Source organism: Tachysurus fulvidraco, chromosome 15 (assembly GCF_022655615.1).
Source record: "Tachysurus fulvidraco isolate hzauxx_2018 chromosome 15, HZAU_PFXX_2.0, whole genome shotgun sequence".
Taxonomy (NCBI): domain Eukaryota; kingdom Metazoa; phylum Chordata; class Actinopteri; order Siluriformes; family Bagridae; genus Tachysurus; species Tachysurus fulvidraco.
The window spans coordinates 698,221-722,655 of record NC_062532.1 but is presented as its reverse complement, the minus strand read 5'-3'; the positions used below and the strand labels follow the sequence as shown (position 1 = coordinate 722,655).

At 36.7% G+C, this 24,435-nt stretch overlaps 3 protein-coding genes across 3 annotated transcripts in view; 2 read left to right on the top strand and 1 right to left on the bottom strand.

The window, feature by feature from the left end:
- The window catches only part of LOC113651616 (aerolysin-like protein), a 382,868-nt gene that overhangs the window by 254,256 nt on the left and 104,177 nt on the right, over window positions 1–24,435 (bottom strand). The gene's annotated exons all lie outside the window — the stretch shown is intronic.
- Window positions 17,774–20,238, top strand: LOC125138604 (aerolysin-like protein). The gene is made up of 2 exons (XM_047800497.1): window positions 17,774–18,104; window positions 19,002–20,238. The coding sequence occupies exons 1-2, from the start codon at window positions 18,015–18,017 to the stop codon at window positions 19,962–19,964; spliced, it is 1,053 nt and encodes a 350-aa protein (XP_047656453.1). The 5' UTR covers window positions 17,774–18,014; the 3' UTR covers window positions 19,965–20,238.
- Window positions 18,036–24,435, top strand: part of LOC113637492 (aerolysin-like protein) — a 33,054-nt gene continuing 26,654 nt past the window's right edge. The window contains exon 1 of the mRNA XM_027138188.2: window positions 18,036–18,104. The gene's annotated coding sequence lies outside the window, so the exon portion shown is untranslated. The remainder of the gene's footprint in view (window positions 18,105–24,435) is intronic.

The following is a 24,435-nucleotide window of genomic DNA, read 5'->3' as shown; positions in this document are numbered from 1 at the left end:
GTATTGTGTCCATTTCTTCCAAGAAGTCACCTAGGGGACCTAGAGGGCGGTAAACAACAATGATAACAAGGTTGATTGGAGAGGTAACTGAAATGGCATGGAATTTAAAACAGGAGATGGTTAAATGAGACAAGAGGAGAGGTGTGAAGCACCATTTCTTTGACAACAATAAACCTGTACCACCACCCCTGCCTGTTTCTCGTGTTGAGTGAGAGAAAGCATAGGCAGAGGATAAAGCAACTGGTGTAGTAGTGTTCTGTGGGGATATCCAGGTTTCTGTTAGCGCAAGAAAATCAAAGGATTAATGGGAAGTTAAAGCAGAGCTAAAATCAGCTTTCTTTACAGCAGACTGGCAATTCCAGAGCCCACCTAACACCACTGTTTGAAACTTACACAACAGAAGAGAGTAGATGAGGTTACTGGGATTGTGACCTCTGCAGAATAATTCAAATCACATTTTTTTATTGGTTTCCACCAATTCCAGGATAAAGGATAAACATGAAGATGCAAGATCATATAAGTGACAATAATTCACAACCACATTTCCATCAGAGTAAAAGACACCCTTGTAGGTTCCACTGGTTTTAATCTCCAGCACACTGCCATTATGGCAGGTAATCTTCATGATGCCAGTGAATGAAAATTTCCACCGTATCTGTTACAGAAACCATGATTCCGTGTTAAGATGTCATCAATAGGTTTAGTGACACAAATGAATGTTCAGAAAATAATAAATCACTTCATCATGACTTCTCAGAGTTTAAGGAAATTAATCTCTGACAAAGACCTTTGTATGCTCAATTATGCAGTCACCTCCGAAAAACAAGGTTTACTTTTACACAGTTCCTTAAAACAAACTTTTCCTGTTACACTGTTAATACCTTTACTTTTCTTCCTTGTGTCTTCACACAAAGGAATGTGATCTAAATAGTAAATCGCCCCATTGTGCATTTTAAGCTTTAAGAAAATAACCTCTGGGGGGAAAAAATGTGTGTAATTTATCTACAATCACCAGCTTAGACACACTGATATCTGTGCTTGTATGCATAAGTATGTAAGTATGGTATACGATAAGGTCAAGTTGAGGGGCTTTTAAATGTCGTTGTGACCAAATACAATATCTGATGCAGTACACAGTGAATTGAAACGTTTGTCCAGGACCCTGGTGCAGATGATGCAGACCAGACGCTTTTTAATAGAACATTCCCAAAACCCTAATCTAAAGCCTATAGAGCTTCTATCTAATGCAATAGAGAAGACATTGTAGATTTTATATGTTCTATTCTTCCTTTCCTTTCTTCCTTTCTTCCTTCCTTTCTCAAATTTTAAGACAGTTGAAGTGAATAAAGCCCAGTAAACATCCTCTTCTTTGGTTATTAAAAATCCTTTCTGTTGATCAGATGATCGCATGTTTCAGCTTTTTTCAAAGATGTTCAATAGGATTCAGTAGGATGTAGTAACATATAGCTTCTGGAGTGAAATGTTCTGCCAAGTGCCAGAAAGCTTGGTCTCGGTCACAAGGCAACACATTTTGCTCCAGAAACTATTTATTACTACATCCAATGCAGACCAGACGCTTTTTGGTAGAACGTTCCGAGCGCCCTTATCTAAAGTTTGTAGAGCTTTCATGGGATGCAATAGAGAAGTTGTAGATTGTTTGTGACTACATTGGTGTTGGACAGGTTGTGTTTTATTGATCAAATGTGATTTTTTTTTTAAAACAGGATAATGATGTAATGCAGACCAGATGTTTTTTGGTAGAACATTCCCAAAATGATCTAAAGTCTATAGAGCGTCTATCTAATTTGATATAATCTGATTTTTGATGCTTTATTATAAACAGAATGAAAGTGTAGAAGGTTGGAGAAAAATGCCACTGTATCTGTTACAGAAACTATGAAGGTTTAGTGACACAAAGGAATGTTCACTAAATAATAAACCACATTATTGTGCTATCTGACAGTTTAAGGAAATTATCCACTGAGGGGTGAAAAGCTTGTGAAATCTGAATTCCATCTAAAAGCATGGACACAATAAACATACACACACTTGGTACTTGGAAGTGTGGTGTAAGACACAGCATCACCCTTTTTATTTGGTATAAATTCGAGCGCACAAAGCTTCTGTCTCATCCACAAACTTCTTTTACAGACGTCTTTTAAAGAAGACATTTTTTGCTACCTGCTTCATCAGTTCCTTGTAAGTGTGCAGTTTATTCTTGATGACATTATGTAGGTTATTAACTGTGTATGTAGATTACTGTGTATGTAGATTATAGTATTACAGCATTATAGTTACTGTATATGATAATGTTTAACTCATATTCTGAAAGCTTAATTCTGATCATTTTCTATTACAGTGTGGTTTGTCAGTACATTAATCATAAATAAATAAAATGTGTTAGTACTGGTAAAGTAAATTGGTGTGGCATAAGAGACATAAAGCTCTGTAGGACTCCGCTTTATCACATTACACCATTAATACTGATTTTTGAAATTTTAGCATTAAATTCACACAAGGTGTCCATAACTCAACTCTGTACATGATGATGTCAATAAAATCTTTGGGTCTCAGAGTTCTGAATTATGCCAGTTAACATCCACTTCTGTGTTTATTAAAAAAAAAAAAAAGTCTGTTGATCCCAAAGTTAAATGTTAGTAATGGTGTAACATCGGGGTCTCAGACACAGAGTGAGGTTCTGTACAGTAAAAGTTAACATGAGGAGAGGAAACACACTTTAAACACCACGTATCAATGACAGATAGAAAACATTTAAAGACTTGGCAAGTACATAAAGGCAAGACAGCATCATACATGATAAAGCTTTCCACAATAACACAAGTCAGAACTTACACATGTCTAAACTTTCACACTGACATGCTAGCCCATGTGCTTTTTATATTGTGCTAACAGGAAGTGGGTGACATAATCGAAGAGATTATTAGAACACAGAGGATGGCATCCTTTTGTAAAACATTAATCTGGCCATTAACATACATAAAGACATCTAATAATATCGTTGTTTAATGAAGCTTAATGACCTGAATCAGCAAATAATATCAGCAGAAGCTCATGCTTCAGGCATTTTATTATCTTAACTACAATTCATCTTAAACATGCCTATTTATCAGAAGAACTATTTTCATCCATCTTGAAATGTTTGTCTTTTTAAGGTTAAGAACAAGATCATGTCAATCGTCACTGTTGTTGAAGTTGGTGGAAATGGAGGAGAACCATTCAGTTTTATTGACCTGGAAACTGGATCCTTGTTGCAAGCGATCTCGGTTTGGGAAGGTGATTTGTGCATAAACGGCGTGGAGGTGTTGCTTACTAATCAACTGTCCAAACAGTTTGGTGATGCCACTGGAGTTCAGAAAAAGTTTACATTTCAAGATGGAGAGTATTTCGCCTCCCTTTCACTTTCGCCAAATCAAGATGGTAAACATCTGGGTGCAAGTTTTGTGAAAGAGTTCTATGCAAGTGCGACAAGTGGTCAACTGCAACCAGAAAAACAAGTTGATGTTGCCTCTGGGAAATGTGTAGGAATCCAAGGACGTTCTTCATCTGGCATTGATCGCTTCGGCTTCATGATGCTCAACTAGTGATACCAATGTGGTGTATCCCACCGTTTCTATAGTCTCACCCAAAGTGACTAATCACCCAAATCTCATATATTAAATCATTTGAATCGATAGTGTATGTGTTTGAGGTTATCTTAGTTTGATTGTTTTTCATATTAGCTTTTCATAATCAATTCTTTTGGTTGTTTTTTTTTTCCAAACCTGTTAACCAATAAAAAAAGTGATTTGATTTATTTTGCTGGTCCAGACAATTTATACCGCTAGTCTACCAGTGGTGCAAGACTAAGACATCTCATTTTGTTATTTTTAGCTCTAGTTTGACATTTTCAGATCATAATCTGTTATAATTTCCATCAATAAAATGTCTTAATTGAAACTAAGCTTCTGACTTGTTTTTTCCATAATTATGTATTATACTAGATTCTTCCTGAGCACTACCACAAGTCCCAGTCTTCCCATTAAAACATTTCTATATGTTGGAGTAAACAAACACTCATATACTACTTGAGCACATTTAAACTAATTCATATTATTATCTTGACTTAAGAATTTTTTTCTATACTTATACACTTTCTCCACTATAATTATTATCTATTCCTTTAGACTTTGTCCAGTTTAGCCATAACATCTACTACATAACACACTGTTCCATAATGTACACATGTCAATATTAGTGACACATGTTACTGGTAGCTACTTAACCTTCTCCAAGTTCTCTGTAGCTGTTTAATATACAGTACAGGACACCTGGACATCACAGCCATGTGTACAGTATGTCCCCAAAATGTTCCAGCAAAACTGATGAACACAGTGATCTCCACTTTCTCTTCATTGGTCTCTAAAGCATATGTACCCTCAACACCAATTGTTAATTCATATCTTGATGTTGGTAGGAAATGGATTTAATTTCTCCAACAGCCACTTTGGGTATCACATCAGGAACAGTGGGATAGACAACATCGGTAAGATCAGCAGTAAGATGAATAAATCATGTACAAGCCCATTTCTATAATAAAATACCAGCGGAATTCAATGACATTAAATAAAATAAAACTAGTCATTGTTGACATTGTTAAGTTAATGTGTTCACACCTAATGAGGATTTCACATTACAGCATTTACACCTCACATTTAAGACATTATAAACTTTAATGCTAGTGATTTACTTTACCAGTACTAACAGATTTTATTTATTAATTATTAACACACTGACAAACCATACTGTAATAGAAAATGATCAGAAATAAGCTTTCATAATATGAATTACACATTATCATATACAGCAACTATAATGCTGAAACTATAATCTATAGTGGTGTAATTTATCTACAACCACCAGCTTAGACACACTGATAACTGTGCTTGTATGTATAAGTATGTAAGTATGGTATACGATCAGGTCAAGTTGAGAGGCTTTTAAATACAATACATCTGATACAGTACACAGTGAAATGAAACCTTTGTCCAGGACCCTGGTGCTTCATACAGACACCGGCCTACATGAGACAATCTAAACTAATGTCGATTAATCTAATTAATCGACATAAAGATACAGTGCAAACAGACAATATAATAAACTATAATACAGATATATAAATACAGCACCATTTAAATAGACATGGTTATTCTGTACAAAAAAAAAACTGAAGTTTAACTGAAGTTAACGAACATGAATAAACCATGTTTAACCGAATTGCTATAATAAAACACGAGCGGCTTTCACTTACATTAAAAAATAGCTGGTCATGTTAACATTGTTAATTTAATGTGTTCACACCCAATGAGGATTTTGCATGACAGAAAATGTTCAGAATCGAGCTTTCATAATATGAGTTAAGGAAATTATAAAGCTATAATACTCTTATCTACATACACAGTTAATAACCTACATAATGTCATCATGAATATACAGCACAAGTTAATTACCTTAAAATGTCAGAACATCTAAGAAACCACAATGTAAGGAATTTTCATCTGTCGCCTGGACAGGGTAACTAAATTCAGCCTTCTCCACCTCTGCTCGGTTTCTGGTTCCCGGTGAGTACTCTGGGACGTCTCAATGAACACACTAGTCAAAGTCTTTCAGAGAGAAGTTCCAAAGTTTATTAAGGAATATAAAAAACAGGAAATAAAACAGGATATAAAACAGGATATAAAACAGGAATATATAGACGTACTAGAAGAAGGATGGCGTAATGTGTGTGTGCAGAGCTTAATGCTAGTGTCCACAAAAGCTGTCTTGGCCGTTATCTCAATGTAGGAACCTCCCAGCCAAAGTATCATGTCTCTTACAACTCCTTTCGGTGTTGCAAGTGTGATACGTGCATCGCAGGGGGTCCCACTAAGGTGGGTAGGGGGTTAAACTAAGGTCAAGGCATCTGTGTGTATGTGTAAGATAGAGAAGGAATGTTTATGTGTGGGTGTGTGGAAGAGTGTGTGTGAGAGAGAAAGAACAATGTACCCTATACAGAAAGTCTCCAACATTACCAGAAAAGATTGTTTTATACAATCATTCTCACAATTCCCCTATTTTATCCATGATAAACATATAATGGATAAACAACTAATATATGATTATTTATCTTTCTCTGGAAGCCGGGCTAAACGAGTAATCACTGTTACTGCAGTCCTGGCCTGGGCCAGACACTCAGTCATTACTCAGATACTAAATACATACATTATCTATTTACCTTGCATAGGAATAGGATAATACTCTGATACTCTGGGGATATGTTGATACCCAGAAATCATACGATATAACATTGATTGAAGACATTGAAGAATACAAGGGCCACAAAGGCACAATAAAAGCAAAATAACCAGTACAGGAACAATCATAGACAAATATGGAGTCCACTGACCAAACAAAATATACCACAATCCCCACCCAGTGCGATCTCCTTTCTCATCTTCTTTAATGGCCTCAGTTGTCTTACGCATTTTCTCAACTGCCTGTCCTATCTCTCCATGGGCATCATCATGATCGGGTATAAATGTGCAACAGCTGTCACCTACAACAGCGCAGACACCTCCTTTTTCTGCAAGGAGCATGTCTAAGGCCATGCGGTTTTGTATGGCAGTCAAACGAAGAGCAGTGAGCTCTGAACGAACTCTCTCCACAGCCTGGAGTGTTTCATTAGCGAAAGTAGCTAAACGATAGTGAGTAACCTCGATCTGATTCCGTAACTGGGTAACACCATATTGGGGAAAGATGGCATCCCAGAACTTAGCAACTTTATTTTTTTAATTGATGTTCACGGGGTGGGAAGGCTGGATCATTTGTAGACCTTTTGTGACGAACATTATGGGTGCAATTACCCTTGACTATAGATACGTGTGAAGCAAATTGTGTGACTGCACATGTTCCTGGCCCAATCAAGAGTTAGGTTAGTATATACATGTTTTCCACACACCCAATACCAAACTAGAGGCAGTCCCAAAGAGGCGTTGCCCGGATGTAACATCGAACAGGTCAGATTTGCAGGGCAGGTACAATTATCAGTGTATTCATAGAATGTATGATTACAGATGCTTGGCAGATTTCTTCCCAGAAAGTAAGAACCATTTCCAGTAAAACAAAAAGGGAATTGAAACTTGTCAGGATGATAGCTCTGCATAGTAGTTCTAGACTGATACAGGGAAATACTATTCCATTCTTTAAGAAAGAATTTTAAACGCCAGCGAGAGTCCTCTTGCCATAAGGTGATTCATTATAATGTATCATCACTGGTGAAGAACATGTCGACGAATTAATACATTGATTTTTCATGCAAGCAAATGTATATACAGATAATAACTCAGTTATGTTATTAGATTTAGTATTAACGCCGTACTCCCAACAGATATGGGCAACTGCGCGCATACATAACAGGATTCATTAGTGTGTTGTCGTGCTGTCCAGTTAGCGAATTGCCAGAAGGTGTTGTCATGAGGATGCGCTTGGATGGGTAACCCTGTCCCAAGGCAGATGATCAAGATGAGGAGGATGACAACCACACTGGTCACTAGTTGTGTGTCCTGTGCTCAACTGGAGGTGGTCGTTCAGTTTTCTCCAGCCTTTTCCGTCACCTTCTGCACCTTCCGAAGAGCCGGCAATAAAGGGTCCGTTGGGTGATTGCTGAGCGTCGTGGAGTGATGATAGGAGAAGCCAGGAGGTTGAAGACACCTTCTAGAAAACTCATAGAAGAGTTAAAAGGCTGTATCTCTGTAACATAAAGAAAATGGTGTTACACAGAGAATACTTTTATGCATTCAAAGCGGAGTCGACCCCTGGAGGACATCTCTTCAGAGTGATGAAAAAGGCACTTGAGCTTGTGCCGCTTGTTTAGCTACCCGGTCTGCCAGAGAGTTACCTCTGGCCTCAATAGAATTATCACGTGTGTGTGCTTTAGTTTTGACAATAGCTAAAGAACGAGGGAGATGGCAGGCAGTGATGAGGTCCTGCACCAGTGAAGAGTGGGAAATCAGTTTCCCCTCGGCAGAGCGGAAAACACGTGTTTGCCAAATTCGTCCAAAATCATGGGTGGCGCCAAAAGCATAACGTGAATCAGTGTAAATTGTTACATCCTTACCCTCAGAAAGAATACACGTGTGAGTTAGAGCAAAAAGTTCAGCTGCCTCTGCAGACATAAAAGGTAAAGAGTAAGCTTCAACAACAGCATCAGGCAGAGCACACACAGAACATACACACAGAAAGTGACCATCATGTGGCTTTGAACAAGAGCCATCAACAAATAGCAAATAGCCTGTATTTAATGGAGTGTATTCTAAATCACTGCGAATGCTAGTAGAGTGAATGATTTCAGCACAGCAATCATGCGGAATGTCATGCAGTGTGGCATCCTGAGTCCTAAGTAGACATGCAAGAGCGTGACCTAACATATCTAATGAGGAGGTGGCTTTAATTTCCAGATTACTGGTTGAACATAAAATAGTTTCATAACCTGAAAGTCATGTGCAGTCATGTGTTGAGTCTGTAGGTTCTGAAGGACCTGTTTTACCTGATGTGGTGAATGTAAGATCAGGGGATGAGACAGGACAATTTTCTCAGCATCTAGTACCACCACAGCACAGGCGGCTACAGCCCGGAGACACGCAGGTAAGCCCTGGGCAACAGTATCAAGTGTTTTAGACAGGAATGCGCATGGTCTCATGCCCCCCATGCTCCTGGGCCAAGACAACAGAGGCAGTGCCCTCATGCTCGCAGGCATAGAGATGGAACTCTTTCGCATAGTTCGGGAGCCCCAGAGCAGAAGCGGAACATAAAGCCGTCTGCAGAGCCTCATATGCTTTGAGCATTTCAGGAGTCCATGTTAACAGATGTTGCATTGGGTCCATGTGGGAGATTGCAGAACGAAGGCATTTGTCATAGTAAGAACAGTCAGGTATCCATTGACGGCAGTAGTTTATCAGCCCCAGGAAAGCCATGAGAGCGTGTTTTGTGTCAAGATGCCGTGTGTTGAGGATTACCTGTATACGATCTTGAGAGAGTTTTTTTCTGCCTTGTGAGAGTTCAAACCCCAGATACTTCACTGTAGGCAGACAGAACTACAACTTGGGTTTTGAAACCTTGAAGCCTTTTGAAGCTAGATGGCGAAGGAGGCGGGGTTGCGCTCTGTGGGCATCCCTATGCGTGATAGGGATTTGCCTGCATCCCGGTGAAAGGGTGGGGTGCAACCTGGGGTGATTGGGGAGGCAGTGCAGGAAGGGAACCTACGGGAACATCTCCCATCTCTCAAAGTCTCTTCCTACATTCATTAATCCAATGCCCATTCCTACCACAATTAAAACAGGCGCCCAGGCTTCGGGAGTATGAATTACTGCCTCCTCTTCCCCGGCCCCTCCCTTGGGCTCTCCCTCGGGCTGAGTCACCATTATATACCTTTTTTTTTAGCCACAGCGAGGCATACTACTTGTCTACTTTCTAAAATACCATCGCCTTCCATAGTGCGCACTCTCTCCCCTAGAGTTTTAACTGTCATATTGCTACGATCTGTGAGCTGATATTTAAGAACCTTTTGCACCGCAAATCTACAATTATTCATGAAGGTTGTGAGGAACAAAGGATTAGCGGCATTTTCATCCAACTCCATTCCCCCCAACAGCGTCCATGTCTCTTAAACCGTGTTAAAAATTTGGAAGTCGGCTCATTCTTCTCCTGTTTACAATTAGTTACTTGAGACAAATCACGATTAGCCTGCTGTCTTTGCAACAAATATTTAGTCAACTGGTCTTTTAAGGCCGGTAGGGCATCCGGAGTGGTCCAATACAAGTGGTGTGTAGTCTTTTTTGTGGCTCCCTTCTTCTTTCCTGCCCCGTCACGCTCCGTTTCTGATTTAGTTTCTGTTTTTATTTCATCACTACTAGGGTCCAAACAAGGTACTCTGGCAATGAGATCAGTTTCATCATAATTATCTCCAGGAGTTGCATGCAATATAAATCTGTAATCAGCCCCGGTCAATTCATTATGACGGGTGGCTTTTAGTAACTTAGTCTACATAGTGAAGTGGTTTTGAAGGGGATGGGAGCATTTTAATGATGTCCCTTAAATCCCCTATTGAAGGTGGATTGATAATCGGTCCCTTTGCGGACATGGACCGCACGCATGCCACATTAAGAGCGGAGCCAACAGTGGCATTAAAGAATGGGGGTTTGATATCTGACCCAGAATCAGATACAGCATCGCCATTATTATCTGTGTCTGTGTCTGTCTCGTCATTTCGTGGCGTATCTTGCAGCTTAGTGCGAGCGACAGTATCTGGCTTAGTATCCAGTGAGTTTTTAGTTATTTCAATGGCGCAGCATGCAACCGGGGCCGATGAAGTAACAGAAGAATCAACGCTGCTTAAACTAGGATATAGAGTTGCAACAGTTGCCAACAGCCCCTTATCATTATACGGTGGGGGTTGGATGCGTGAAGCAAATGGCGATTTCGGTGTAGTCTGGGGATTAAACTTAGACAAAGCTTTTAGTTCCACTTATGGAATAGAGTGATATTTATCCCAGATTGGTTTCATTTCTAGCCATTTCTTATAACCATCTGTCATATATTGATAATCCCAATCAGAGTCACCGAAGCCGTCATATATTAGAATGTAAGCAGACGCCAAATATTCAGATTTAAAAGTACCACCGCGAGGATATGTCAAAAGCTGAGGTTGTGATTCTGTCCATCCTGCTAAATTATCTAGCCAAGGGATAGTATAACAACCTAGACCGCAACGGTTCATCCAGTCATGAGGAGTTTCCTCGTGGTCTGGCTTAGGATATTTCGTTCCTAAATTACCCATGTCCAACTACAGGTACAACCAATATTACACACAAACAACACAACACAATTAACACAACACAAACAACACAACACAATTGGAGACCAGCAACCGAGACAAAGAGGGCGTTCAAATAAATTTATAGCCTCTAACCTTAGAGACGTTCAATAACCAGTGACGAATTCCCTTACACATCGTGCATACATTCGACAATATCAATTTAACTATACACGGATATGGATATCAGCACAGTGCCTACACTTTGAATGGTATGACTAAATACCAATTAGCACTTGCCCGAACACTGACATCCCCAAATATAGATACCAGTACACGAGGTAAGTGCCTACACTTTAGCCGGTATGACAAGATACCAAATCAGCACTTACCTGAATACTGGTATCCCGGACAAGCCCCAAAAACTGTAAGGAGTTTTCATCTGTCGCCTGGACAGGGTAACTAAATTCAGCCTTCTCCACCTCTGCTCGGTTTCTGGTTCCCGGCAAGTACTCTGGGACGTCTCAATGAACACACTAGTCAAAGTCTTTCAGAGAGAAGTTCCAAAGTTTATTAAGTAAAACAGGAATATATAGTCGTACTAGAAGAAGGATGGCGTAATGTGTGTGTGTGTGCAGAGCTTAATGCTAGTGTCCACAAAAGCAGCCTTGGCCGTTATCTCAATGTAGGAACCTTCCAGCCAAAGTATCATGTCTCTTACAACTCCTTTCGGTGTTGCAAGTGTGATACGTGCAAAGCAGGGGGTCCCACTAAGATGGGTAGGGGGTTAAACTAAGGTCAAGGCATCTGTGTGTATGTGTAAGATAGAGAAGGAATGTTTATGTGTGGGTGTGTGGAAGAGTGTGTGTGAAAGAGAAAGAACAATGTACCCTATACAGAAAGTCTCCAACATTACCAGAAAAGATTGTTTTATACAATCATTCTCACAATTCCCCTCTTTTATCCATGATAAACATATAATGGATAAACAACTCATATATGATTATTTATCTTTCTCTGGAAGCCGGGCTAAACGAGTAATCACTGTTACTGCAGTCCTGGCCTGGGCCAGACCCTCAGTCATTACTCAGAAACATTTTACTTGGAAGACTGGGACTTGTGGTAGTGCTCAGGAAGAATCTAGAATAATACATAATTAGGGAAAAAACAAGTCAGAAGCTTAGTTTCAATTGAGACTGATTTTATTGATGGAAATTATAACAGATTATAATCTGAAAATGTCAACAAAAAAAAAAATCAAATTGTTATACAAAGCTACAGTGAAAATAGATCTAAAAATCACCAAATGAGATGTTTTGTTCATTACTCAGAATTATTTGTAAAGAATGTTTCATTAACTAAACTGTGTCTTGCACCACTGGTAGACTAGCAGAATAAATTGTCTGAAACAGCAAAATAAATCAAATCACTTTTTTATTGGTTAACAGTTTTGGGGAAAAAAATCAACTGAAAGAATCATGATTAATGAAAAGCTAATATGAAAAACAATCAAACTAAGCTAACCTCAAACACAAACATTACTGATTTATATGATTTAATATATGAGATTTGGGTGATTAGTCACTTTGGGTGAGACTATAGAAACGGTGGGATACACCACATTGGTATCACTTCTTGAGCAACATGAAGCCGAAGCAATCAATGTTAGTCCCATAACGTCCTTGGATTCCACTGCATTTTCCAGATTCAACATCAACTTTTACTTCTGCTCCCAGTTGACCACTTGTCATGCTTGCATGGAACTGCCGGGAGCTGCTTGTCAAGATTTTGATGCTACCCAGATGTGTACCATCTTGATTTGGCCAAAGTGAAAGGGAGGTGAATATCTCATCTTTGTCAAATGTAAACTTTTGCTGAATCCCAGCAGGAACACCAAACTGTTTGGACCGGCCATCAGTAAGCCACACCTTCACGGCTTTAATCTCCAAATCACCTTCCCAAACCTGGATCGTCTGCAACATGGATCCAGTTTCCATGCCATTAAAATTGAAATATTGTCCTCCCGTTCCACCAACTTCAACAATACTGACCATCTTGTTCTTAACCTTAAAAAGACAAACATTTCAAGATGGATGAAATAGTTCTTCTGATAAATAAACATGTTTAAAATGAATTGTAGTTAAGATAATAAAATGCCTGAAACAGTATGATGCTGTCTATGATGCTGTCTAGCCTTTACGTATTTGCTACATCTTTAAATGTTTTCTATCTGTCTTTGATACGTGGTGTTTAAAGTGTGTTTACTCCCCTCATGTCAACTCTTACTGTATGGAACCTCAATCTGTGTCTGAGACACCTACGTTACACCATCACTAACATTTAACTTTGGGATCAACAGAATTATTATTATTATTTTTTTTAATAAACACAGAAGTGGATGTTAACTGGCATAATTCAGAACTCTGAGACCCAAAGATTTTATTGACATCATCATGTACAGAGTTGAGTTATGGACGCCTTGTGAGAATTTAATACTGAAATTTCATAAATCAGTATTAATGGTGTAATGTGATAAAGTGGAGTCCTACAGAGCTTTATGTCTCTTATGCCACACCAATTTACATTATCAGTAATAACAAATTTTATTTATTAATGATAAATGCACTGACAAACCACACTGTAATAGAAAATGATCAGAATTAAACTTTCATAATATGAGTTAAACAATATCATATACAGTAACTATAATGCTGTAATACTATAATCTACATACACAGTAATCTACATACACAGTTAATAACCTACATAATGTCATCAAGAATAAACTGCACACTTACAAGGAAATGACGAAGCAGGTAGCAAGAAATGTCTTCTTTAAAAGACGTCTTGTGAAGGATGCAAGTTTGTGGATGAGACAGAAGCTTCATGCTCTCGTATTTATACCAAATAAAAAGGGTGGCTCTGAGCCTTACACCACACTTCCAAGTAACAAGTGTGTGTGTGTGTGTGTGTGTGTGTGTGTGTGTGTGTGTGTGTGTGTGTGTGTGTGTGTGTGTGTGTGTGTGTAATCAGATTTTACAAGACTTTTATCCCCATAATTTCCTTAAACTGTCAGAAAGCACAATAAAGTGGTTTAATGTTTAGTGAACACTTTACCACACAGGTTAATTACCTTAACATGGCGTAACATCTAAGAAACCACAATGAAGTGATTTTTTATTGAATCCACATTTATTTGTCTCACAAAAACTTTTGATAACACCTTGGAAGGGAATCATAGATTCTGTAACTGTTAGGATGACTTTTTTCTCAAACTGACAAAACGTTCAATCTGTTTATAATCGAGCATCAAACAAGCTACAACTTTAGATAAGGGCTCTTTAAATATTCTACCAATAAGCATCTGGTTTGAATTTGATTGCACCCAGATGTGTACCATCTTGATTTGGCCAAAGTGAAAGGGAGGTGAAATTCTCTCCATCTTCAAATATAAAGTCTTTTAAACTCAAAGTAAGAACACTAATCTGCTCGGACCGGCCACATCTGTAAGCCACAATCTTCACAACTTTTATCTGCCACTCACCTTATGGTTTTCTTCATTTATTTTATTTTTGTCAGTCATTTTATCTTTTTTTTCCGAATTGCTTATCCAGTGTATTATTGCTAAGCATTTAAATATTGAAACATTAAATATAATACAAAAATTACAATATCTAAAAGACTTTCAGAGTTTCCCCTCTGCTTCTCTTTTACTTCGTTTCCCTCCAGAACTAGCGGATAGAAAGCTGTCAAAAGTGAAAAGATATTTTCTATCAGAAGTAACTAGTAAACAAGGTGTAATGTGAAAAAGTGGAGTCCTACAGAGCTTTATGTCTCCTATACCACACCAATTTAGAGTTAAACATTATCATATACAGTAACTATAATGCTGTGATACTATAATCTACATACACAGTAATCTACATACACAGTTAATAACCTACATAATGTCATCAAGAATAAACTGCACACTTACAAGGAACCTTATCCCACACCTCTGTGTAACAGGTGTGTGTGTGTGTGTGTGTGTGTGTGTGTGTGTGTGTGTGTGTGTGTGTGTGTGTGTGTGTGTGTGTGTGTGTGTGTGTCCGCTCACGCTGTTAGAAGGAATTCCGATAAGAGAAGCTTTTTTAATGGGGTAAATACCCTTAAACTGTCCACACACTCAATAATTAATCTGGGTATCAGAAACTTTTGATGACACCTTGGAATGGAATAAAGGTTTCTGTAATAGTTAAAATGGAAGACAAAACATTTAGTCTGTTCATAATAAGTATCAGAAATCTACAATGTCTTCTCTGTTGCATCCAATGGAAGCTCCATAGGCTTTAGATCAGGGCTCTGGAAATGTTCTATGAAAAAGCATTTTAAGTTGCCATCAAACCATCAAAAGGTCTGCTTCCAGTCCCAGTAAAATGTTTCTATATGCTGGACTAAACCTTATCCAAGTTCACTGTAGATGTTTAATATACAGTACATAACAACCATTATGTAGGTTATTAACTGTGTATGTAGATTATAGTATTACAGCATTATAGTTACTGTATATGATCATGTTTAACTCATATTATGAAAGCTTAATTCTGATCATTTTCTATTACAGTGAGGTTTGTCAGTGCGTTAATCATTAATAAATAAAATGTGTTAGTACTGGTAAAGTAAATTGGTGTGATTGCTGAATCAGCAAATAATATCAGCAGTAGCTCATGCTTCAGTCATTTTATTATCTTAACTACAATTCAAATTCAAAAAGTCACTCATTATTTACACATGGTAATGATTTATGAAAAAGTAAGATTAAATAAATCTTGGAAAAAAATAAATAAATCATCTTCAAGCCCAATTCTAAAATAAAATGCAAGTGGAATTCACTGACATGAAAATAATAAAATTGTTAACATTGTTCAGTTAATGTGTTCAAACCTAATGAGGATTTCACATTACAGTATTCACACCTCAGAAGTAAGAAGTTATCAACTTTAATGCTACAGTGATTTACTTTACCAGTACTGACAGATTTACTTACACAGTTAATAATCTACATAATGTCATCAAGGATAAACTGCACACTTACAAGGAACCTTATCCAACACCTCTATGTAACAGGTGTGTGTGTGTGTGTGTGTGTGTGTGTGTGTGTGTGTGTGTGTGTGTGTGTGTGTGTGTGTGTGTGTGTGTGTGTGTGTGTGTGTGTGCTCACGCTGTTAGTAGGAATTCTGATTAGAGAAGCTTTTTTCCCCCTAGGGGTTAAAACCCTTTAACTGTCTATACAACTCAAGAATGAATCCGTGTCACAGAAACTTTTGATAAAATATTTTCACAGAATCATGTTTTCTGTAACAGATACAGTGGAACTTTTTTCCAACCTACAAAACTTTCATTCTGTTTAGCATCAGAAATGTCTTTCTACTGCATTAGATAGAATCTCTATAGGCTTTAGATCATGGTTTTAGGAATTTTCTATCAAAAAACATCTGGTCTGCATTAGATCATTATCCTGCTTAAAAAAAAATCACATTTCATCAATAAAACACAACCTGACCAACACCAATGTAGTAACAAAAAGATCCAGCCATGTTCATATGTGTAATTTAAAGTACCCTGATAGATGAGTTTGCCATCAGACTCCTACATCTTTACATTTTTAAATGCTGCTACAACTGTTTTTGCAGAACAAACAGACTGTATACTGGGTGGTGTCATAGTTATCAAGTCCATGTCCTACAAGAACATCACTCCTGAAACACGAGAATACAAACTTTAGATATCCAGAAAAATCACCCAAACATCCTCCTGGGCTCTTACCAGCAAACTGGAATTCACATTCACATGAGTCCTTCACAATGATCCAAAACAGACTAGATGCTTTTTGATAGAGCCTATAGAGCTTCTATGGAATACATTAAAGAAGACATTGTAGATTATTGATGCTTTTCATAAACAGACTGAATATTTTTAGGTTTGAGAAAAATTCCATCGTAACAGAAACATGATTCCGTGTTAAGATGTCATCAATAGGTTCAGTGACACAAATGAATGTTCACAAAAGAATAAACCTCATCATTATGCCTTCTCAGAGTTTAAAGAAATTAATCTCTGACAAAGACGTTTGTATGTTTAATTATTCAGTCACCTAAATCAGTAAATAAATAGTAAATCGCTCCATTGTGTATTTTAAGCTTTAAGAAAATAACTTCTGGGATGAAAAACTTGTGTAATTCATCTACAACCACCAGCTTAGACACACTGGTATCTGTGCTTGTATGTATAAGTATGTAAGTATGGTATACGATCAGGTCAAGTTGAGCGGCTTTTAAATGTCATTGTTTCCTTAAAACCAACTTTTCCTGTTACACTGCTAATACCTTTACTTTTCTTCCTTGTGTCTTCACACAATGGAATGTGAATTAAATACTAAACTAAATGCCATTGTGCATTTTTAAGCTTTAAGAAAATAACTTCTGGGATAAAAAACTTGTGTAATTTATCTACAACCACCAGCTTAGACACTATGGTAACTGTGCTTGTATGTATAAGTATGTAAGTATTGTATACGATCAGGTCAAGTTGAGAGGCTTTTAAATGTCATTTTTTCCAAATACAATATCTGATACAGTACACAGTGAAATGAAACGTTTGTCCAGGACCCTGGTGCTACATAAAGACACCGACCTACATGAGACAACACAGAACTAATTAATCTATCGACATAAAGAGACAGTGCAAACAGACAATATAATAAACTACAACACAGATATATAAAGACAGCACCACCCAGTATACAGTCTGTTTGTTCTGCAAAAACAGTTGTAGCAGCATTTAAAAATGTAAAGATGTAGGAGTCTGATTGCAATCTCATCTATCAGGGTACTTTAAATTACACATATGAACATGGTTGGAATCAGAATGAAAGTTTTGTAGGATGGAGAAATATTTAACTGTATCTGTTACAGAAAACATGATTCTGTGTTAAGATGTCATCACAAGGTTGAGTGACACAAAGGATTGTTCATTAAATATTAAACATTATTGTGCACTAAGGGGTGAAAAGCTTGTGAAATCTGATTTCCAACTAACAGCATGGACTCAATAAACACACACACTTGTTCCTTGGAAGTGTGGTGTAAGGTCCAGGACCACCCTCTTTATCTGGTATAAATACGAGAGCATGAAGCTTCTGTCTCATCCACAAACTTGCATCCTTCACAAGACGTCTTTTAAAGAAGACATTTCTTGCTACCTGCTTCATCAGTTCCTTGTAAGTATGCAGATTATTCTTGATGACATTATGTAGGTTTTTAACTGTGTATGTAGATTACTGTGTATGTAGATTATAGTATTACAGCATTATAGTTACTGTATATGATAATGTTTAACTCATATTATGAAAGCTTAATTCTGATCATTTTCTATTACAGTGTGGTTTGTCAGTGCGTTAATCATTAATTAATAAATAAAATGCGTCAGTACTGGTAAAGTAAATTGGTGTGGTATAAGAGACTCAAAGCGAGTTCTGAATCATGGCAGTTAAAACCCTCTTCTTTGGTTATTAAAAACATGTCTGTTGATCAGATGATCAGATCACATGTTTCAGCTTTTTCCAAAGATGTTCAATAGGATTCAGTAGGATGTAGTAACAAATAGCTTCTGGAGCGAAATGTACTGTATGTGTTAATGCTTAATTTAAGGTTTCTTTAACTCATATTATGAAAGTTCGATTCTGAACATTTTCTGTCGTGCGAAATCCTCATTGGGTGTGAACACATTAACTGAACAATGTTAACATGACCGACTTTTTTCATGTCAGTGAAATCTGCTTGTGTTTTATTATAGCAATGGGGTTAAACATGGTTTATTCATGTTAGTTAACTTCAGTTAAAGGAAACTTTTTTGTAAAGAATAACCCTGTATAAATATAAACAATGAATGATTTTATCAAACTCTATGCACTGGTTATTAGCAAGCATAAAGTCACCTAATAAAATCAATAAAACATATAAACAACATCTAATAATACAAATGGTTGATAAAGATTTATGAGCTGAAGCAGTAAATAAAATCAGCAGTAGCTGATGCTTGCCTTGGTTTAATCTTAACCAAAATATTTTTCATTTTATCATGTTAATTCCTGAGACATCTTTATTTTTATTTTAAGCTCAAGATGAACAGCATGTCACACCTGGCAGATGTTGTTGAAGTTGGCGGTGAGGGAGGAGATGTTTTCAATTTTAATGGCACTGAAAATGGAAGCATGCTGAAAACGATCCAGGTTTGGGAAGGCGAGTGCCAGATAAAAGCCATGAAGGTGTGGCTTACTGATGGCCAGTCCAAGCAGTTTGGCGTTCCTGCTGGGAATCTGAAAGAGTTTAACTTTGAAGATGGAGAGCATTTCACCTCTCTTTCACTTTGGCCAAATCAAGAGGGTACACATCTGGGTGCAATCAAATTCAAGACAAGTCACTCCCGAGAGTTCTATGCAAGCTTGACAAAAGGTAGTCTAAAGCCAGAAGCTCCAGTTGATGTTGCCTCTGGGATCTGCCTGGGGATCAAAGGACGTTCAGGGTCTGATATTGATCTCGTTGGGTTCATATTCCCCAAACCCATCATGTCTGTTCAGCTTACCAATGTTGTGTATCCCACTATTCATGATGTGAATCCCAAAGTGGCTGTTGGAGAAGTTAAATCCATGTTGTACCAGAACAACACTTCTGAAACTCAAGAATTTAAAATTGAGGCCTCCCAAAAAGTCACCCCAAGATCATCCTGGTCTCTTACGTGCAAACTGGTAAACATGTTCAGCCTGGAAGTGAATGCAGGAATTCCACAGCTTGTGGAGGGGATAAATGGCTATCAATTAATTAATGGAGTTGAGGGTACATATCCTCCAAACACCACTGAAGAGAAAATTGAGCTCTTCTCATTTCCTGTTAAAGTTCCTGCAAGAGAAAACATAGATGTGCGCGTCACACTTGGCCAGGCTACAGTTGATCTCCCATTCACTTGCATCATGAAGATTATCTTCATTAATGGCACTGTGTTTGAATTTCAAAAGAAAGGAATCTACAAGGGTGTCGCTTACTCTGATGGAAAAGTGGTTGTGAATGAAGCAAACAAATAGCTTGGTGCAGCCTAATAAGCTTTGAATTCAATTCTATAATGATTTACAATGACTACAAAATCTGTACTCATATTCGATAATGTTTATTAATCAATGTAACCGATGTATGGAACATATTTAGTGCATTATGTATCACTGTACTCAGTATCTCAGTAAAGTCCTTGCTGACTGGAGCTGTGTGTGTGGAACACTGGAGTCCAGCTGTGACTTATATGATCTTGCATCTTCATGTTTATCCTGCATTTGGTGGAATGTGTGAATTTTTTAGTTGATTTTTTTTTAACATCTGGAAACCAGTTAAAATAGTGATTTGTTTTATTCTGCTGGTCCTCAAATGGTGCAAGGCGACATTTTTGATTCATAAAATAAATCTTCAAGTAACATTTTGAGTAATAAATAAAGCATCTCATTTCATGTTTTTTTTTTAGATTTACTTTGACTGTAGCTTTGTGTAACAATTTGATTCTTTTCTTTTTACATTTTCAGAAGATTATAATCTGTTATAATTTCCATCAATAAAATCAGTCTCAATTGAATCTAAGCTTCTGACTTGTTTTTTCCATAATTATGTATTATTCTAGATTCTTCCTGAGCACAACCACTAGTCCCAGTCTTCCCAGAAAAATGTTTCTATATGTTGGAGTAAATAAAAACTCATACATTACTTGAGCACATTTAATTTAATTCATATTATTATTTTGACTTAAGTACATTTTTTCTATACTTATATACTTTCTCCACTATAATTATTATCTATTCCTTTGGACTTTGTCCACTTTGGTCATAACGTCTACTACATAACACACTGTTCCATAACATACTCATGTCAATATCAGTGACACATGTTACTGGTAGCTACTTAACCTTCTCCAAGTTCTCTGTAGCTGTTTAATATACAGTACAGGACACCTGGACACCTTACAGTGACAGTTTATAATCGAGCATTCAAATCTACAATGTCTTCTCTACTGCATTAGACAGAAGCTCTATGGGCTTTAGATCAGGATTTTGGGAATGTTCTATCAAAAATCATCTGGTCTGCATTAGATCATTATCCTGCTTAAAAAAAAAAATCACATTTCATCAATAAAACACAACCTGACCAACACCAATGTAGTAACAAAAAGATCCAGCCATGTTCATCACTCAAACCTCACACCTGAAATGACAAACATTTGTCTGTGTATTATAGAACATCAAAAATCTGTCTTGTCAATGTCTTCTCTATTGCACTCAATAGAAGATCTATAAGCTTTAGATCACAAAAACCTAGATACAAGTTTTATTTTCCAATGTAACAGTTTGTCAGGTTATTTTAATTTACTTATGTTCCATTTAATCTAACCAGGCGGTGTTTCACGATTTCCTGTAAGTGTTTGATTTGAGACCTCTTCATTTAACTTGTGTGTGTTTAATTTATTCAGTCTGTCCTCATCCCAATGCTCTGCCATCACTTTTATTTTCCTGTTCGGTTTTATTACCCTGTTGTCAAAGCACAGGGATGTGCACAGAGATTGGGAGGAATAATCAATCAAAAGAATCACCCATTCAGAGTCTGGGCTCTTTACAGGAAACTCGAGATCTTCTACGCCAACCTCAAACACATCATGGAGATCTTCATGGAACTGGCTTTGTACACAGGAGCACTGAGATGCAGGAACAGGTATAAGCCTCTTAGTTACAGTGAAATGTAATCCTACATATTATAGACAACAGTTTACCTTCAGTTTTGCTGGAACACTTTGGGGACATACTGTACACATGGCTGTGATGTCCAGGTGTCCTGTACTGTATGTTAAACTGCTACGGAGAACTTGGATAGAGTTGAGGACTGAAGCTACCAGTAACATGTGTCACTAATATTACTAGTGACATGTTATTATTATTATTATTATTATTATTATTATTATTATTATTATTATTATTATTATTATTATTATTATTATTATTATTATTATTATTGTTAACAAGTAATGTTATTGAACAGTGTGTTATGTAGTAGATATGGCCAAAGTGGACAAAGTCCAAAGGAATAGATTATAATTTTAGTGGAGAAAGTGTAGATGTATAGAACAAATGATCTTTCCAAGGTTTTAAAACTAGAAAACTGTTTAGTGGTAGCGCTCAGGAAGAATCTAGAATAATACATCATTATGGAAAAAAAATTAGTCAGAAGCTTAGTTTCAATTAAGATTGATTTTATCGATTATTGATTTATTAATCTTCTGAAAATGTAAAAGGAAAAATAATCAAATTGTTACACAAAGCTACAGTCAAACTAAATATTAAAAAAACGTGAATTTAGGTGTTTTATTTATTACTCAAAAAAGTCCTTTGGCAGTGCGGAATCCTCGCATTTGTGTCAGCTTTGTATTGTCTTCGTGTGCTCTGTCTTGCTTTTTAACCTGATAAAATGAAAAAGAATTCTTCTGATAAAGAAACATGGCTAAGAAGAGTTTTGTTTAAGATCAAATAAAGGTAAGCATCAGCTACTGATAAACCGCTACTACTAAATTTCATAAATCAGTATTCAGACATCAGAAGTAACTAATAAACAAGGTGTAATGTGATAAAGTGGAGTCCTACAGAGCTTTATGTCTCTTATGCCACACCAATTTACTTTACCAGTACTAACACATTTTATTTATTAATAATGACAAACCAAACTGTAATAGAAAATGATCAGAATCTAGCTTTCATAATATGAGTTAAACATTATCATATACAGTAACTATACTAACAGTACTAACTAAAACCTTCACTGTAAAAAATGACCGTGAAATTTACAGAAAAATGATGTAAAATACTTACAGAAAAGGATTGTAAGCCCAAAAACATCTTTTTTTTGTTGTTGTTGTTGTTTAATTCACAGTGAACAGATCATTTATTCAATTAGAACTTTTTTTTTTAATGCAAAAAAAAATACCTTTACAAACCTGCATTCCTACTGTAAGGGGCTCGCCTCTCCACAGATCTGACCTGTAACTTGGCCTATTGGCATCACCTGATTGTCTCTATAGAGATAGATAAGTCTTATGCCATACTGTGGAACATTCCAGACAGGGAGAGTGTGGGTTGTTGTTGTTGTGAATTGGGTTGTTGTGCCCATGGCACTTAAAGTTTGTGGCTCGAACAGGAAAACTATTTATTGGTAGTGCTCAGGAATAATACATAAATATGGAAAAAACAAGTCAGAAGCTTAGTTTCAATTGAGACTGATTTTATTGATGGGAATCATAACATTATAATCTTCTGAATATGTGATAGGAAAATAATCAAGTTCATTTATCAAACAAAGCTACAGTCAAAGTAAATGTAAAAAAAAAAAAGATGAAATGAGATGTTTTATTTATTACTCCAAATGTCTTGTAAAGATTTATTTTATTAATATGGCTTTGCACCATTGGAAAACCAGCAGAATAATTCAAATCACATTTTTTTATTGGTTTACAGATTAGGGAAAAAATCAACTAAAAAAAATCACCCATTACACCAAATGCAGGATAAACATGAAGATGCAAGATCATATAAGTCACAGCTGGACTCCAGTGTTCCACACACACAGCTCCAGTCAGCAAGACCTTTACTGAGATACTGAGTACAGTGAAACATAATGCACTAAATACGTCCCATACATCTGTAACATTGATTATTAAACATTATCTAATATGAGTACACATTTTGTAGTTAAAATATTTATAGAATTTAATTGAAAGCTTGTAAGGCTACATCAATCATTTTCTTTGATTCATTCACAACCACTTTTCCATCAGAGTAAGCGATTTTTTTATAGGTCTCAATTGTAAATTCCTGAGTTTCAGAACTGTTGTTCTAATAAAACATAGATTTAATTTCTCCAACAGCCATTTTGGGTATCACATCATGAATGGTGGGATACACAACATTGGTAAGCTGAGCAGACTTAACAATGTTGATGAATATGAATTATAAACTTTCCAAAAAAGTTTCCTTTAACTGAAGTTAACTAACATGAATAAACCATATCTAACCCCAATGCTATAATAAAACACAAGCCGGTCATGTTAACATTGTTCAGTTAATGTGTTCACACCCAATGAGGATTTCGCACGACAGAAAATATTCAGAATCGAACTTTCATAATATGAGTTAAAGAAACCTTAAAATAAAGCATTAACACATATAGTACTTATAAAGCTATAATACTCTAGTCTACATACACAGTTAATAACCTACATAATGTAATCATGAATATACAGCACAGGTTAATTACCTTAAAATGTCAGAACATCTAAGAAACCACAATGAAGTGACATTTCTTTGTCTCACAGAAACTTTTGAGAACATCTTGGAAGGGAATCATAGTTTCAGTAACTGTTATGATTTCTTCTCCTTTGCATCCCATGAAAGCTCTACATACCTTTGATAAGGGCTCTTGGAATGTTCTACCAAAAAGTGTCTGGTCTTCATTGGATGTAGGAACAATGGGGTG

Bases quoted from the DNA above. Each gene is read 5' to 3' on its own strand.
- LOC125138604 (XM_047800497.1), top strand. From the start codon at position 18,015: ATGAAGCTTCTGTCTCATCCACAAACTTGCATCCTTCACAAGACGTCT. The intron at 18,105-19,001 runs GTAAGTATGCAG...TTTTATTTTAAG, and splicing joins ACCTGCTTCATCAGTTCCTT to CTCAAGATGAACAGCATGTC.